We start from the raw sequence: 15,663 nt of genomic DNA, 5'->3' as shown, positions 1-15,663 counted from the left end.
ACTCTTGGATAAGGGTTTTATTCGTCCGAGCTCATCGCCTTGGGGAGCTCCAGTGTTATTTGTGAAGAAAAAGGACGGTACCTTCAGAATGTGTATCGACTATCGCGAACTCAACAAAGTGACTGTGAAGAATCGTTATCCTCTACCGCGTATTGACGACTTGTTCGACCAGTTGCAGGGGTCGAGCTACTATTCAAAGATCGATCTGAGATCGGGATATCACCAGTTGAGAGTTCGAGAAGAGGATGTCTCTAAGACAGCTTTTAGAACTCGTTATGGGCACTATGAGTTTCTGGTCATGCCGTTTGGGCTGACGAACGCACCGGCAGTTTTTATGGATTTGATGAATCGAGTGTGCAAACCGTACCTGGACAAGTTTGTTATAGTCTTCATCGACGACATTCTAATCTATTCTAAGAACAAAGAAGAGCACGAACAACATCTACGACTTATTTTGGAACTCCTCCGGAAGGAACAGCTTTACGCAAAGTTCTCGAAGTGCGACTTCTGGCTTCGTGAAGTCCATTTCCTAGGGCATGTGGTGAACAAAGATGGGATTCACGTTGATCCATCCAAAGTGGACTCTATTAAGAACTGGCCTGCGCCCCGCACACCAAAGGAAATTCGCCAATTTTTGGGATTGGCAGGTTACTACAGGAGATTCATTAAGGATTTTTCTAAGATTGCGCAGCCTCTGACCTTGCTAACACAGAAAGGCGTTGTCTATCATTGGGGGAATACACAAGAGTTAGCTTTTCAGCATCTAAAGGATAGACTTTGTAGTGCACCTATCCTTTCACTGCCAGAGGGCACAGATGATTTTGTGGTTTACTGTGATGCATCAATTCAGGGTCTTGGTTGTGTATTGATGCAACGAGATAAAGTCATAGCCTACGCCTCACGACAACTCAAAGTCCACGAGAAGAACTACACGACGCATGATTTAGAGCTGGGAGCTGTTGTTTTCGCACTTAAGTTATGGTGGCATTACCTATACGGAACCAAGTGCGCCATCTACACCGACCACAGGAGTTTAGAGCACATATTCAAGCAGAAGGAACTGAATATGCGGCAGCGACGATGGGTCGAGCTGCTGAATGACTATGAGTGCTCTATCAGATATCACCCGGGCAAGGCCAATGTTGTGGCAGACGCCCTCAGTCGAAAGGACACTACGCCTAAGCGTGTAAGAGCTTTACAACTCACGATCCATTCTAGTCTACCTTCGCAAATACGAGCTGCTCAGATAGAAGCACTGAAACCAGAAAACGTTAGAGCCGAAGCCCTACGCGGGTCAAGGCAACGCTTAGAACAGAAGGAAGACGGTGCTTATTATGTAACAGGACGCATCTGGGTCCCACTCTATGGCGATTTACGGGAACTCGTGATGGATGAAGCGCACAAATCTCGCTACTCGGTACACCCTGGTTCGGACAAGATGTACCACGATATTAAAACTACGTATTGGTGGCCTAGCATGAAGGCCCACATAGCAACTTATGTCAGCAAGTGTTTGACCTGTGCGCGAGTCAAGACGGAATATCAGAAACCCTCAGGCCTACTCCAACAACCAGAGATACCACAATGGAAATGGGAGCAAATTTCCATGGATTTCGTTACTGGCCTACCTAGATCACAGCGCGGAAACGATACTATCTGGGTGATCGTGGATCGACTCACAAAATCCGCACACTTCTTGGCAATCAAAGAAACAGATAAATTCTCCACTCTGGCGGAGATATATCTCAAGGAAGTTGTTTCGAGGCACGGGGTGCCCACCTCTATTATCTCTGATCGAGATGCGCGTTTTACTTCGGAACTGTGGCAAGCAATGCACAAGTCTTTTGGCTCACGACTTGATATGAGCACAGCGTATCACCCACAGACGGACGGGCAGTCCGAGCGAACTATTCAGACATTAGAAGACATGCTTCGCGCTTGTGTAATCGACTTTGGCAACAGCTGGGAAAGGCATCTGCCACTCGTGGAATTCTCGTATAATAACAGCTACCACACCAGCATTAAAGCTGCTCCGTTTGAGGCATTGTACGGACGTAAATGCCGGTCACCTCTCTGTTGGGCAGAGGTGGGGGATAGTCAGATCACTGGTCCAGAACATGTGGTAGACACTACTGAGCGGATTGCTCAAATACGACAACGCATGGCGGCCGCTCGTGACCGTCAGAAGGCCTACGCCGATAAGGGCAGGAAACCACTTGAGCTCCAGGTTGGGGAGCGGGTATTACTCAAAGTTTCACCCTGGAAGGGTGTGGTTCGTTTTGGTAAACGCGGAAAACTTAACCCACGATACGTTGGACCTTTCGAAATCCTTGAGAAAATAGGCAAGGTGGCCTACAGACTGAAATTACCAGCAGAACTCGGTGCAGTTCACAACGTTTTCCACGTGTCAAATCTGAAGAAGTGTCTGTCAGATGAGACGCACGTAGTTCCTCTGAAGGAACTCACGATCGACGAACAGTTGAAATTCGTCGAAGAACCTGTCGAAATCACGGACCGGGATGTTAAGGTCCTCAAGAGCACTAGAATACCTCTTGTTCGAGTTCGTTGGAACTCACGTCGCGGCCCAGAGTTTACCTGGGAGCGCGAAGATCGGATGAAACAAAAGTATCCCCAACTGTTTGAGAACAGTACAAACGCTACTGAGGCTGAAGCTACGGAATTTCGGGACGAAATTCCAGATCAACGGGGGGTGGATGTGACACCCCAGGATAACCGGGAAAACCTTACAACTTGACTAGCTTCCTCAGTGAGTGCCATCAAATTTCGGGACGAAATTTCTTTCAACTTGGGGATGATGTGACAACTCGAAATCTAGAACCTTCGTTGTGTCTTGATGCGATATACTTGTACGTTATGTGATTAGTTGAATGATTAAACTTAATGATAATGTGAACCTTTTTATGTGATATGTGCTTGTTATGTGTGCATTGTATATATTATTACGTGTTATAAGGGAACCGAGAACCCAACCCGAGAACAAAGAACCCGACTCGAGACCATGAGGTCTCGAGTGAATAGTGACCGAATGGGCCTTTGGGCCGAGAACCTTTGGCCGGTTGGGCCTTTGGGCCGTAAACCCCACCCGAAACCCATTAAGGGTGCACACACTTGGAACTTGACTATAAATACACCACCTTAGTTAGTGTTACCATTTGTTGAAACATTACACCCACACACTCTCCTACTATCTCTCTCACTTAAACTCTAGAACACAAACACTTCATCATTCTCGGATCTTTGGACTTGGATCGGCTCACACACACACCCGGTTGGAAGCTTTACACACACCCTCGAAACCCATAACCGGTTAGTGTTCTTGATGTTTTGTTGAATGTTAGTGTGTTCATGTTATGTTTGTATGATGAGATTATGTGACAATATGTTAAGTTGTTGAGTTATACATAATGTTTTGAAAAGAAATCGGTTCATGAATGTTTCTTATTATGAGTTGAACTATACATAAATGTTTGATGATGAAAATGGGTTCATTGTATGTTAAAAAGGTGAATGATGATATTGGTTGCACTTGGATTAGATCCGAAAAGTTTGGGTGTTTATACTAAACAAATCGGCTAATGAATATGTTTGTCAAGTAGGATGCATGCTAGTAAATTGTATCTTGATAGTTGTTTATAGTTTTGGTTGAATAAGTGTTGTTTATGTTATGAAGAACTTGGATATGTGTTTGAACATAGGAAGAACACTTTGAATGATAGTTGAAGATTGAAAACCCTTGTGATTTTGATCCATCTTTGACTAATAGCCTGATTAGGAAAACTGTTAGTGGAATGCTATTGGTTATTTCCTGATTTGGGCCTGATTATATTGTACCATTAATCTGACTACATCTGCATCAACACGTGAACATGAAAACGACTGCTACCGACTCGCAATCACCCGGTTGCGACTCGCAACCACAGCGTGATGACTCGAGACCACGCGGTTGCGACTCGCAACCATAACAGGACAAGCCGAAACCATAGATTACGAGTCCCGTTGCGACTCGAGACCTCAACATGATTAACCGAGACCACGGTTGCGACACCGGTTGCGACTCGCAACCACCTGAGATCAGCACACAGCATGACTCGAGACCATGCTTGCGAGTCCGGTTGCGACTCGAGACCACACTTTTGGGCCTTAGTTAATGGGCCAGACTGATGGGCTTCTGTGCTAACTGCTTTTACGTGTTTGGGCCTAAGTAGTTGGGCTGAACTTGTGAACCGTATGTGCTACTGTTGATTAAGATTACTGTGAACTGTTAAACGTGTTTGCCATACGTGTTAAACATACGTGTACATTGCTGGCTTGAATCTGATTATAAGTGATATCCGTGTTAGGACGTAACTGACTACTTGCGACTTGATTGACTTTCTGTGATTAACTGCCGAGCAAACCGAGGTGAGTTCACACCCTTTACAAAGCATGGGATTCCCTGGGTTGGGAACGAGGTTAAGGAACGTGGATTCCTCGTCCTCCTTGGGTAGGACGTCAGTGGTTCAGGAATGTGATTCCTCGTCCGGATGGACGGATAAACGTACTAGACTAAAACTCTATCACGAAGTCCCTCCTTTTTGTATCGACTAATCGCCGGGCCAATGGCGAGCGGGTCATTAGTTAGATAGCGCTATTTAGGTCTGACAAGCCTCACACCGTGCCGCAGAGGACGGGCGTGAACTAATGGATCTGGGGCACGTCAATGATGATAGACATTGAAGTTTTCAGGGCACATAAACATGACTACAGTCAGCAGTCGATATGGTAACGAGTCTAGTGTACGCATGGGGTAGCCCCCACGGCTGGAGAGCCGGATGATGTACGCATGGGGTAGCCCCCACGGCCGAAATGCCTGATAACTACATGGGGTAGCCCCCACGGCCGGAGTGCCGGAGTAACTGGGAACGAACATGTCACGTTTTTAAACTATGGGGTAACCCCCACGGCAGGATGCCAGTTAAAGGAAACTGTTTTCGGAATAACTAAAACAAACGCCCACCCGTGAACTCACTCAACTAGTTGTTGATTCGTTACTACATGCTTTGCAGGACCATAGGTACTCAGCGGGAGCTTGCATGGAGGAGGATCGTTGTGGGACAGGGATTGCTACAAGACTATGTTAAACTTGAAACTTTTGGAACTTATGTTATAACTTTAAACTTATGCTTCCGCTTGCAACTTAAACTTATTTGTTTTGGAACACCAATCGTATTGGTTAAACTTTTATAATTACTTATATGCTTGTTCAGTATGATTGGTGGCTGGATCCTGGTCAGTCACGCCTCCAAGCGGTAGTACTCCGCAGGTGGGATTTTGGGGGTGTGACAGGGAGCGTGACTGACCAGGATCAAGCCACTAATCATATAGAACAATGTATATAGTAAAAGTAAATGTAAATTAACCAAACCAATCCATATGAAAGGTGTTCAAAACATAAGTATAAATTCAACGTTTAGCGGAAGCGTATGAGTAAAAGCCCAATAATAAATAAAGTATGTAATGTCATAATGTTTAAATCAAGCATTCATGATCCTTGTCCACAATGACCGCGCCTCCCCATGCAAGCTCCATATATACCTAACGACCTGCAAGGCATGTAACAGAGAGTCAACAACTAGTTGAGCGAGTTCACAGTAAGTAAGTTTGTAATAATAAGTCCGTTTGTAACGTGTGGCTCTACTGGGCCGATAGTATGTTCTATTGGTGGGGGCTTCCCATGTTTGCATATACACTAGACTATTCGTAACCATAAGTGTTCTTCTTAACGTGAGAACAGTAGTACGTACGAGATTTACGTAGGTTTTACGTAAGTGTCCTTTTTTACCCGAGGACAGTGGTGCGCGTGGGGTTTACGTAGGTTTTACGTAAGTGTCCTTCCTGGGTTTACGTAGGTTTTACGTAAGTGTCCTTCCTGACTCCGGAAGACAGTAGCATGTGTGAGTTTACGTAGGTTTTACGTAAGTGTCCTTCCTGACTCCAGAAGACAGTAGTATGTACTTGTTTACGTAGGTTTTACGTAAGTGTCCTGCTTAGCCCGAGGACCATGGTAGATAGTCTAGTAATCGTGTAAGTACGAGAAATCGTTCAATTCCATTATTCATCCCATTCCCAATCCCCGGGAATCCCATGCCTTGGTAAAGAGTGTGAACTCACCTTGGTTTGCTCGGTATGCTAAAGTATGTTCACAAGTAATCAGTCAAGTCCTTGGATTGATTCTAGATGGATTGAAAGATCAAGATTGATGCAAGAGAACTTGTGCCAATGAGAAAGAAGATGATTGCAAGAGAGGGTTGTAGAGAAATCTTGAAAATACGTACGATGATTTGTGAATGATTTGTGAGGGAGGTTAGGGTTAAGAGTTACTAATCATTTCACTAACTACTCTACTCACCCCTAAGTATCATCTTTTACATAAAGCACCCATTACAATATAATTTACAGTTTCATCACCAAGTTCATGTATTTGTCAACACTTAACACATAACCATGCACAATCACAATACACTTTATTGAACCAAAACGTATACATTTACAAAGCAAACCAATTGTGCAAGTAGACAACTAAACTAACAATGAACGTGCAATAAATGCGAAAGTGGAATCTCGGAAACTCGAGTTGTCACAGTATCCTCCTGGTCAGAAGGTTCCATTTGACTCTGCTGAAATCCTGAGGATGCATCCATGAAGGTTAACATCTCGTGTCCAGCGGTAGCATCCACCATTGAGTCGATGTGAGGAAGAGGAAATGGGTCTTTAGGACAAGCCTTATTCAAGTCTGTGTAATCTGCACAAACTCTCCATTTCCCATTCTTCTTTTGAACCACTACCACATTTGCCAGCCATTTGGGAAACTTGACTTCTCTGATCATCTTGGATTTCAATAGTCTTTCAACCTCTTCTTGAATAATTATGTTCCGTTCAGGAGCAAACTTCCTTCTCTTTTGTTGAACGGGCTTGAACGACCTGTCAATTCCAAGCTTGTGAGTGATAATATCTTTGGATATACCTGTCATATCCTCATGCTTCCATGCAAACGTTGACATCTTGCATTTCAAAAAGTTAGTTAACTGCTCTTCAATATCCTGAGGGATATTGGTTCCTACGAGCACCGAGATATCAGGATTATCCTGATCCAGGATAATTTTCTTCACATCCTGCTCCGTATCCTCCACGATATCCTGGGCCCGCATCTTTAATTGCTATGCTGCACTGGGTTTGGTCGAGGATTTCATCGAGGATGAGTAACATTCTTTCGCCTCCTGCTGATCACTATCGACTTTGACAACTCCCCAAGGGGTAGGGATCTTGATGCATTGGTGATATGTTGATGGGACAACCTTCATATCGTGAATCCATGGTCTTCCCAGTATGATGTTATAGCAGGATAGAGAATCCATCACACAGAAACGTTGTATCGAGTTGACTCCTTCAACATATACTGGTAACTTTATCTCTCCCACTGTGTTCCTAGCCTCTCCACTAAACCCAACAAGCACGGTGGACTTTGAAGTGATATCCATCGGAGATACATTCATTCTCTTCAGAGTCTCTAGTTGGATTATATTGACGGAGCTGCCATTATCAACCAATATCCTGCGTACAAAACGGTTAGCCACATATAATGTTATTATCAAAGCATCATGGTGAGGATCCTGAACAGCATCCCTGTCATCACTATCGAAAGTGATCACTTTATCAGTTGTGAGGGTAGTCATCCTGACTGGTTTGTCTCCCCTTTCACTCTTGGCTTCCTTTGCATGCCTCTTAGCCGCCGAATACGAAGTCCCACAAATGTCGGATCCTCCTGAAATAAAGTTTATTATCTTGGCATCTGCTGGGGGTGATGCTGCTCGTTCAGGATCCTTCTCGGGATCCTGCCCTTTATTTTTCTTTCTCCCCAGCAAGTCCTTCAGATATCCTTTGCTTAGTAGGTAGTTTATTTCTTTCCTCAGGGCAATGCAATCCTCAGTAACATGTCCGAAATCCTCATGGAAGGCACACCATTTGGATTTATCCTTCCAATCAGCTTTTTGTTGATTCTTCTGAGGCCACCTGGCTTTATCTCCCAGACCCTGCATAGCATACATTAGTTCAGGTATATTAACAGAAAAACAATATTCAGATAATTCAGGATATTCTTCAGGATCCTCGTCTTCAACAGCATTCACTCTCTTGTTATCATTTCTGCCATATGGCTTGGAGCGATATGGCTTATATGAGGATTCTGATTTCCTGTTGGTTGGTTCGTAGGTTGAGGTAGAATTCATCCTCTCTTGCATCTTCTTGTCATCTTCCAAACGGATATATCTCAAAGCCCTGTTACGAGCTTCGTCGAGATTCCTGCAGGGATTCATTACAAGATCCTGATAAAACTGAGAATCCTTTTGTAACCCCATCTTAAAAGCTTGTACAGCTGTTGCAACATCAAGATGCGGGATATCCAAGGATTCTCGACTGAATTTGTTCACATAATCCCTCAAGGATTCCTGAGGTCCTTGAGTTATCCTGTAAAGATCACTGGTTAATTTCTCAAAACTCCGGCTGCAAGAAAATTGACTATTAAATAAGTTAACCAAATGAGCAAAAGAAGTAATTGAGTGAGGAGGAACGTTTAACAGCCATTTTAAGGCTGATCCTGTCAAGGTAGAACCGAATCCCTTGCATAAGCATGGTTCCTTGAGATCTGGAGGGATAGGATTGATTTCCATCCGTTCCCTATACTGGGCAATATGCTCCTCAGGATCCGTGGTTCCATCATAGAGCTTCATGTTGGGAGTTTAGAATCTTTTTGGGATTTCAGCATCACAAATAGGATGCACAAAACGAGATATCCTGTGGCTATCCTAGGATACTTCAGGAATTGGCTGAACCACCCCAGGTACACTGGATATCATATCCTTTAGCTTCTGAAGCTCCCTAGATAATTTTGATGTCACAGCTGTATCCTGCAAAGATCCAACACTGTTAGTGGCAAGAGTATTATTATTATTAGACACGTTACCAGTCTGAGGGTTCTGCCCATATCCTGAAGCATATCCTGAGCTCCTCATGGTTGACATCCTGACCGAGGAGGGTATTTCAGGAGTATGATTCTGAGGAAGGCTGGGCACAATATTCCCCCTGTTATCCTCAGTGTAAACTGCGGAACTGAAGTTCAAAGTTCTGGGTTGTAAAGGAGTGACGATATCTTCGGTGGATCTGCTCGAGCCAGCTTTTAAGAGTTGTATTTCTCTTAAAAGCATTTGGTTAGTTTCCTGTTGCTGTCTCATTTGTTCCTGCACACTTCCAAACAAGGTTAGAATTTCATCATTAGAAGCTAAAATGGGAGCAGATCCCTGAACACCCCGGGTAGGGATAACATCCTGAGGTTGTGACGAAACCGGCATCCTTGGAGGAGGTGGTGGAAGCACCGAACCGGTAGCAGCAGAAGTCGTAGCGGACAAAGTGGAGGAGCTCATGTTTGATCTTGAGGCCATTGTAAACAATGTGGCAAAAAATTTTGAAAACAGAAAACTGATTAGCGATTTCACAAAAATTTTTAGTAAAGAGAGCACCACTTGCCCCACGGTGGGCGCCAAATTGTTTTGGTCAAAAATTACCGAAGCAATTAAGTGATCAAATTAGTTAAGTGAGATAATGTGCTAAAAAGTGTGTTGGAAATATGTTGGTTAAGTTGTTTAGAAAAACAGTATTCAGGATACGGCTCAGGATATAGAGCTGTATCTGTGATCAAACAATGAGCAGAAAAGTAAAGGTTGACACGTGATGTACGAGGAAAGCCCTTGATCAATCTAGATCGCCGGCATAAAACCTCGGGAGCTGACAATCGCAGCTGCCTTGTTCTTCTTATTGCTTCAATCTTCAGGATACAGTGCAGGATATGATACGGATCAACTAAGTGTTATAATGAGATTTGAGTACAAGTGTTCGTGTGTAATGATTACTAGAGACTAGAGAGCAAAGTGTGTGAATGAGTGTATGTGACTTAATCTGATCCGATCAATCTATTTATAGTAAAAAGAAAGCAACCAACTATCCTACTATTCCGGGATCCGGCGAATATTACACATGTGAACGTTGTAATCCACATCTTCCGGCTTCAACGTCTTTCTCCCAACTGTTTTGCCCGAGTCTCAAGGAGAAGAAGTCCATCTGACCGTTAGCAAACCCCAGCTTTTAACCTGCACGTGGTTAATTCAATCAACCTCAGGATATCGCCCAGGATGTTAGCAATATCCCCGTCCAGTATCCTGGTCACAAATAAACAATTAGAAGCATGATATTGATCAAGATATGTACGCTCAGAAAATGACCTATAACAATTGCTATAGCCTACGTCAAGAAATCGAGAAAGCGCTAAAAAGCGGCAAGCTAAGTCACCTGGTGAAAAACGTGCGAAAAGAAACTCGACAGCTTCAACGCCACGATGAGGGAAATCCCAAGAAAGTCCGGCGCCTTGAAACCCATATGGTCAACGGACCAAGATACAGTGCAAAAGAGAAAGGCAAGCGTCCTTACAAACCCTCATGGCAAGAGCAATAGGTCATTTTCCCAATAGTGCGCGGCGGTCCTCGCGCCACCCGACCCGTCGTCATTACCGGTATTATCGGCCATTATGAAACGAAGTATGTCTTCATTGACCCAGGAAGTACAGCTGATATCATCTATGAGCAGTGTTTTAATCAGTTTGATGAAGATGACAAAGCAAGACTTGAGCCAGTTGATTATCCATTGTCTGGATTTTGCAACGAAATGGTTTTTCCGCTAGGCCAAATCAGCTTCCCCGTCACGCTCTCTGACGGGAAGCATTCAAGAACAACAAACGTAAACTTCATGGTGATGCCTGTCAAATCGAGGCACGATGTGTTGATTGGGAGAGAAACCCAAGGCGAACTAAACATGGTAACTTCCACTCCCCACTCAGCGATAGGGTTTCCAACCAAGACAGGGGTGGCGATCATCTATGCCAAAAATGAAGTGATGTCAACGGAAGAGTTGCGCCCAAAAAAAGCGGCAAAAGTTTCGACAACTGAGCCAGAGAAGTGAGTGTTAAACCGTAAGTACCTAGAGCAAACGGTAACAATAGGCCACGCCATTTCGTCAGATATCAGAACGCATCTGAAGCAACTACTGTTCAGGAATATGGATATCTTCGCCTGGCCCCCGGCAGACATGACCGGTGTCCCGCGCGACATAACCGAGCATTGCTTAAACACCTACCCCTCTGTTGAACCGAAGGTCCAAAGAAGGCGCAGCTTAGGGGCAGACAAAACAAAAGCAATGAATGAGCAAGTGTGTGAACTACTCAAAGCTGGAGTCTTGCGGGAAGTACGTTATCAAAGTTGGGTCGCGGACCCAGTAATGGTGGAAAAGTCGAGCGGAGGATGGCGAATGTGCGTTGATTATACTGATCTCAACAAGGCATGCCCTAAGGATTGCTATTCTTTGCCTGAGATTGACAAAAAGATAGACTCCCTCGCGCCATACAGATGGAAGTGCTTCTTGGATTGTTACAAGGGGTACCATCAGATCTTTGAAAGTAAACGCATACATTTGTGGAACTTTACACCAACTGGATAATACACTCCAAACACCACACAAAACGCTACACGTTGTAAACAAATGATCAACCGTCTCTTCCCCTTCCCCGCATAAACTACAAACCGTATCTTCCACCTGTATACTCCTCCTTCGTAAAGCAAGTTTAGTTGGTAATCTATCGAGCTCTGCACGCCACATAAAAATGTTGCATTTATTAGGAACCCATTTGCACCAAACATAAACGAACCGGCCTGCATTCTGATTACTATTTCCCACTTCGCTCCGCAACCATTTCTTCACTTCTCCCACCGAGTAAGAGTGATCAGCACTCGCAGCCCATTGCCATTGATCTGGCCGATTCTGCATAAAAACATTCTGCAGCATAACCTCACATTCTGAGCGCTCCTGAACCTCCGCAACAGTCTCAGGGAGTTTATTCCACGACCATGAAACGATAGTGTCTTCTCCGGAGCCTCTGCACCTATCAGCGACACAACACGTTTTCTCCTTTTCTAATCTGAAAATATTAGGGAATCTATCTTTCAAAACATGATCATTTAACCACGGGTCATACCAAAACCGAATCTCCAAGCCATCACCCACAACGCCCCGTAGCATAGTTGATAACCCTTTACCATTAATCCTCACTTTGTTTCCAAAAGACACAATGTTTTTCCACACTCTTCTGAATCTTTTATTACTAGACATCATATCCCACCTCCTTGTTGAACCGTGAATGGCTTCCACAGTTCTCCTCCATAATGCACCTTGTTCCGATTTATACCTCCATATCCACTTAATAATTAGAGCATTATTACACAAACTCAATTTGGATAAGCCCAATCCTCGGACATGCTATCTTGTCGGACATGCTATCCTGTCCCACGAAACCCAATGATTTTTCCTAACCCCCGGACTACCTCCCCAAAGGAAACGCTTGATCGGAGATTCCAATTTATCCACCACCGCCATAGGAGCTTTAAACAATGAAAAATAATATGTGGGAAGACGAGCACCGATTTGATAAGAACAACTCTGCCTCCTATGGATAGAGATTCAACTTTCCACTTCGATAATCGGTTCCGAAATATATCTATAACCGCCTCCCAGTTATTAACTCTATTCGTGTTCGCCCCAACCTTGATGCCCAAATATACAAAAGGCAAAGCCCCTGCTTTACAACCCAACAAACTAGCTTTCACATTCACCACTTCATCCGTAACCCCAACCCCATATACCACCGATTTATGGATATTTATCTTTAGGCCCGAACATAAATAAAAAATACGAAGAATTCGCTTTAAATTATCAAAGTTAAAATCCAACCATTCTCCCATAATCATACCATCGTCTGCGTATAAAAGATGGGACAATACCAACCCTTGGTTAGGTAAACGAACACCATCGAAAGCTCCAACCAAACACGCCTTCTTTATCATCCCGGAAAGAGCTTCCATGACAACAAGAAACAAAAAAGGAGACGCAGGATCACCTTGTCTAATGCCTTTCTGACAATTGAACTCAAAAGTCGACGAGCCGTTAACAAGCACCGATGATCTCACCGACTCCAAAACTCCTTTGACCCATTTACACCACAAAGCCGGAAACCGTATTTGTTCTAACATAGATATCAAGAAATCCCAGTTCACGTTATCATATGTTTTTTTCGAAATCTCTCTTGAACAGAAAGATCTCCTTATCAACCTGTCTAGCCCAAGACAAAACCTCGTTAATCATAAGAGGTCCGTCCAAGATATATCTCCCACCTAAGAACGCCGATTGATTGTCAGAAAAACAACCTTACCCATAACGCGTTTCAATCTGTTCGCCAAAACCTTGGAAACCACCTTGCTAATAACACCAGTGAGATTTATAGGATGGTAATCGGCTAATCCCGTAGGATCCCCTATCTTCGGCACCAAAGTTATAAATGATGAACCAACTCCCATACCAAACTTCCCTTCAACATGAAAGTGCTGCATCAGCCGAAAAAAATCGTCCTCAAAGTCCTTCCAGAATTGTTTAATGAAACGAAAGTTGAACCCGTCAGGACCTGGGGCTTTGTCGTCTCCACAATCGAACACGGCTTCTTTAATTTCTTTCACAGAAAATTGTTCCACCAACTTAAGCGAATCACTTTCATTCAAAGAAGTCGAACCTGAGAACTTTAAGTATGGCTGATTCTTCATGTTTTCAATAAATTTGTTCCGAAAAAAACCAAGTACTAACAACATGATAAATACATGGTAAGTTTAGTCAACGAAACAATTTTTTTTTGTTTATATAAAAGTGATTAGAAATTGTACTGGTTATTATTATAAACTAGCAGTTTACCCGTCCACTAGGATGGCTTTATAAGATTAAGAACATCAATAACTATGTCTATATTTAAGATAAAGATGACTTTTGATTCGATTGCGATTAGTAACTACCATTGTTCTTGAATTGTCATACATACTAACTTAAAATCTCACATCTAATTCGCACAATTTAAAATATTTAATTAATTATTTGTAAATTGATAAATGTAGGAATTGCTAAAACCATTTAATGAAGATAAATAAGATCTATCAATGTTACATGTTTACGAAAGTATTAAAAAAAAAACTATCAATGACAATCAAACATAGATTATATTTATTGGTCTATAAATTACACAACATTTCATAAATTTAATAAATCATAAAAATTATTTTGTTTAATAAACTATTACACAACATTTCATAAACTGAATAAATCATAAAAATTATTTTGTTAACTCTAATAAGTTTATACAATCAACACTAACTAACAAACATATTCTAAACATAGACCAATTAAAGTACCACATTAATTGCTAAACATTGAATTTCCATATACAAAAATACACCAACCACAAACACAATAGTATGTATATAACACAAAGATAACAATAAACAACTAAATTCAAAACATGTGGTGAAACTATAGTTTCGATATAGGTTGCACCTATGATGCCTTGCGTAAATATTGTTAGGGTAGGATTTTTAATGACCTATGATCCTTACTTGTTATCCTAACAATGATCCTTACTTCTTTGACATATAGTGATCCTCAGAAGAGCTTCAGGATCAGGATCATGGATCACCTTAAGGATCCTCATACTAACGACTGTTTGTTTGAATTTCGTATTGTTTTGCAGGAGTAACAAGCTTGACCTGGTCTTGGCAACGTTGCTATGGAATATTCCACGGGTATTTCGCACACGTTTGACTGGAAATGGACGTTGTGGAGAACGTGGGAGCATGGCACAAAAGTCGGATAGTTTGTTAGCATAGTTAACTTCTATTTTTAAAGGGGTAACGAGCTAGTAATTAGAACACTTAGCCATTTTCAGCTACACACACTCTCGTACAACCGCACTCTTGAAGCATTCGGCAAACACTTAACAGTTTTCACACACTTTTACACATTTCACCATAGTGATCCTTGTACCTAGCTCGTTACTATCCGAAGTTGTAAACATTTATTGATTAATTGGAGCTTGGTGATCGGTAGTTTCCATCACCCGAAGTTTTTTATACCGGAGATCATTCATTGATCAAGGGCTTTTTCCTCGTATAAATCCTTGTGTCGTTTGTGCAATTTACATTGAAGTGATCCTTATCATTGTTCCTCATTTCAAGCATCATTCCCAATAACTAAGAGTTTGGTTGCATTATCCTCATCAGATTTTTGACCAAAATAGTTTGGCGCCCACCGTGGGGCAATTGGTGCTTCATTCCTAAGAAGTTTTTCTGTTGGTGATCATTCCGGTTCATTGCATACAAGTACATGGCTTCATCATTGAAGAATACCTCTACTGCAATGTCTGCGGTCAATTCATCTCAGGGCATTCCACCTTTGCCTCCACCACCTGCTGGATCTCAGAAAAATGCTGAGAAGAAACCAACTCCCATTTTCTCCAAACCTCCAACTTCTTCTGCTTCTTACACTCCTACTACTAGTGACATGTTTACTTTGATTTTGCAGATGAAGGATCATATACAGCAACAGGATAAGACCAACGAAAGGATTCTCAAAGAAATCGGAGATCTCAAGAAACAAAAGAAAACGGCAGAGGATCGTTCCCCATTGGTGCCCAGA

The 15,663-nt window shown here is 42.7% G+C and overlaps 1 protein-coding gene across 1 annotated transcript; it reads right to left on the bottom strand.

Moving 5' to 3' along the window:
* Positions 1-11,319: 11,319 nt before the first annotated feature.
* On the bottom strand, positions 11,320-13,748 carry LOC110914609. The gene is made up of 3 exons (XM_022159395.1): positions 13,364-13,748; positions 12,576-13,177; positions 11,320-12,354 (listed from the first exon to the last, which is right to left on the bottom strand). Exons 1-3 carry the CDS (start codon positions 13,746-13,748, stop codon positions 11,320-11,322), a joined length of 2,022 nt encoding a protein of 673 aa, XP_022015087.1.
* Between the last annotated feature and the right edge of the window lie 1,915 nt (positions 13,749-15,663).

The sequence above is a fragment of the Helianthus annuus genome, chromosome 15 (genome assembly GCF_002127325.2).
Source record: "Helianthus annuus cultivar XRQ/B chromosome 15, HanXRQr2.0-SUNRISE, whole genome shotgun sequence".
Lineage (NCBI taxonomy): Eukaryota > Viridiplantae > Streptophyta > Magnoliopsida > Asterales > Asteraceae > Helianthus > Helianthus annuus.
The sequence above is the reverse complement of the archived record's forward strand: the minus strand, read 5'-3'. Positions and strand labels throughout refer to the sequence as shown.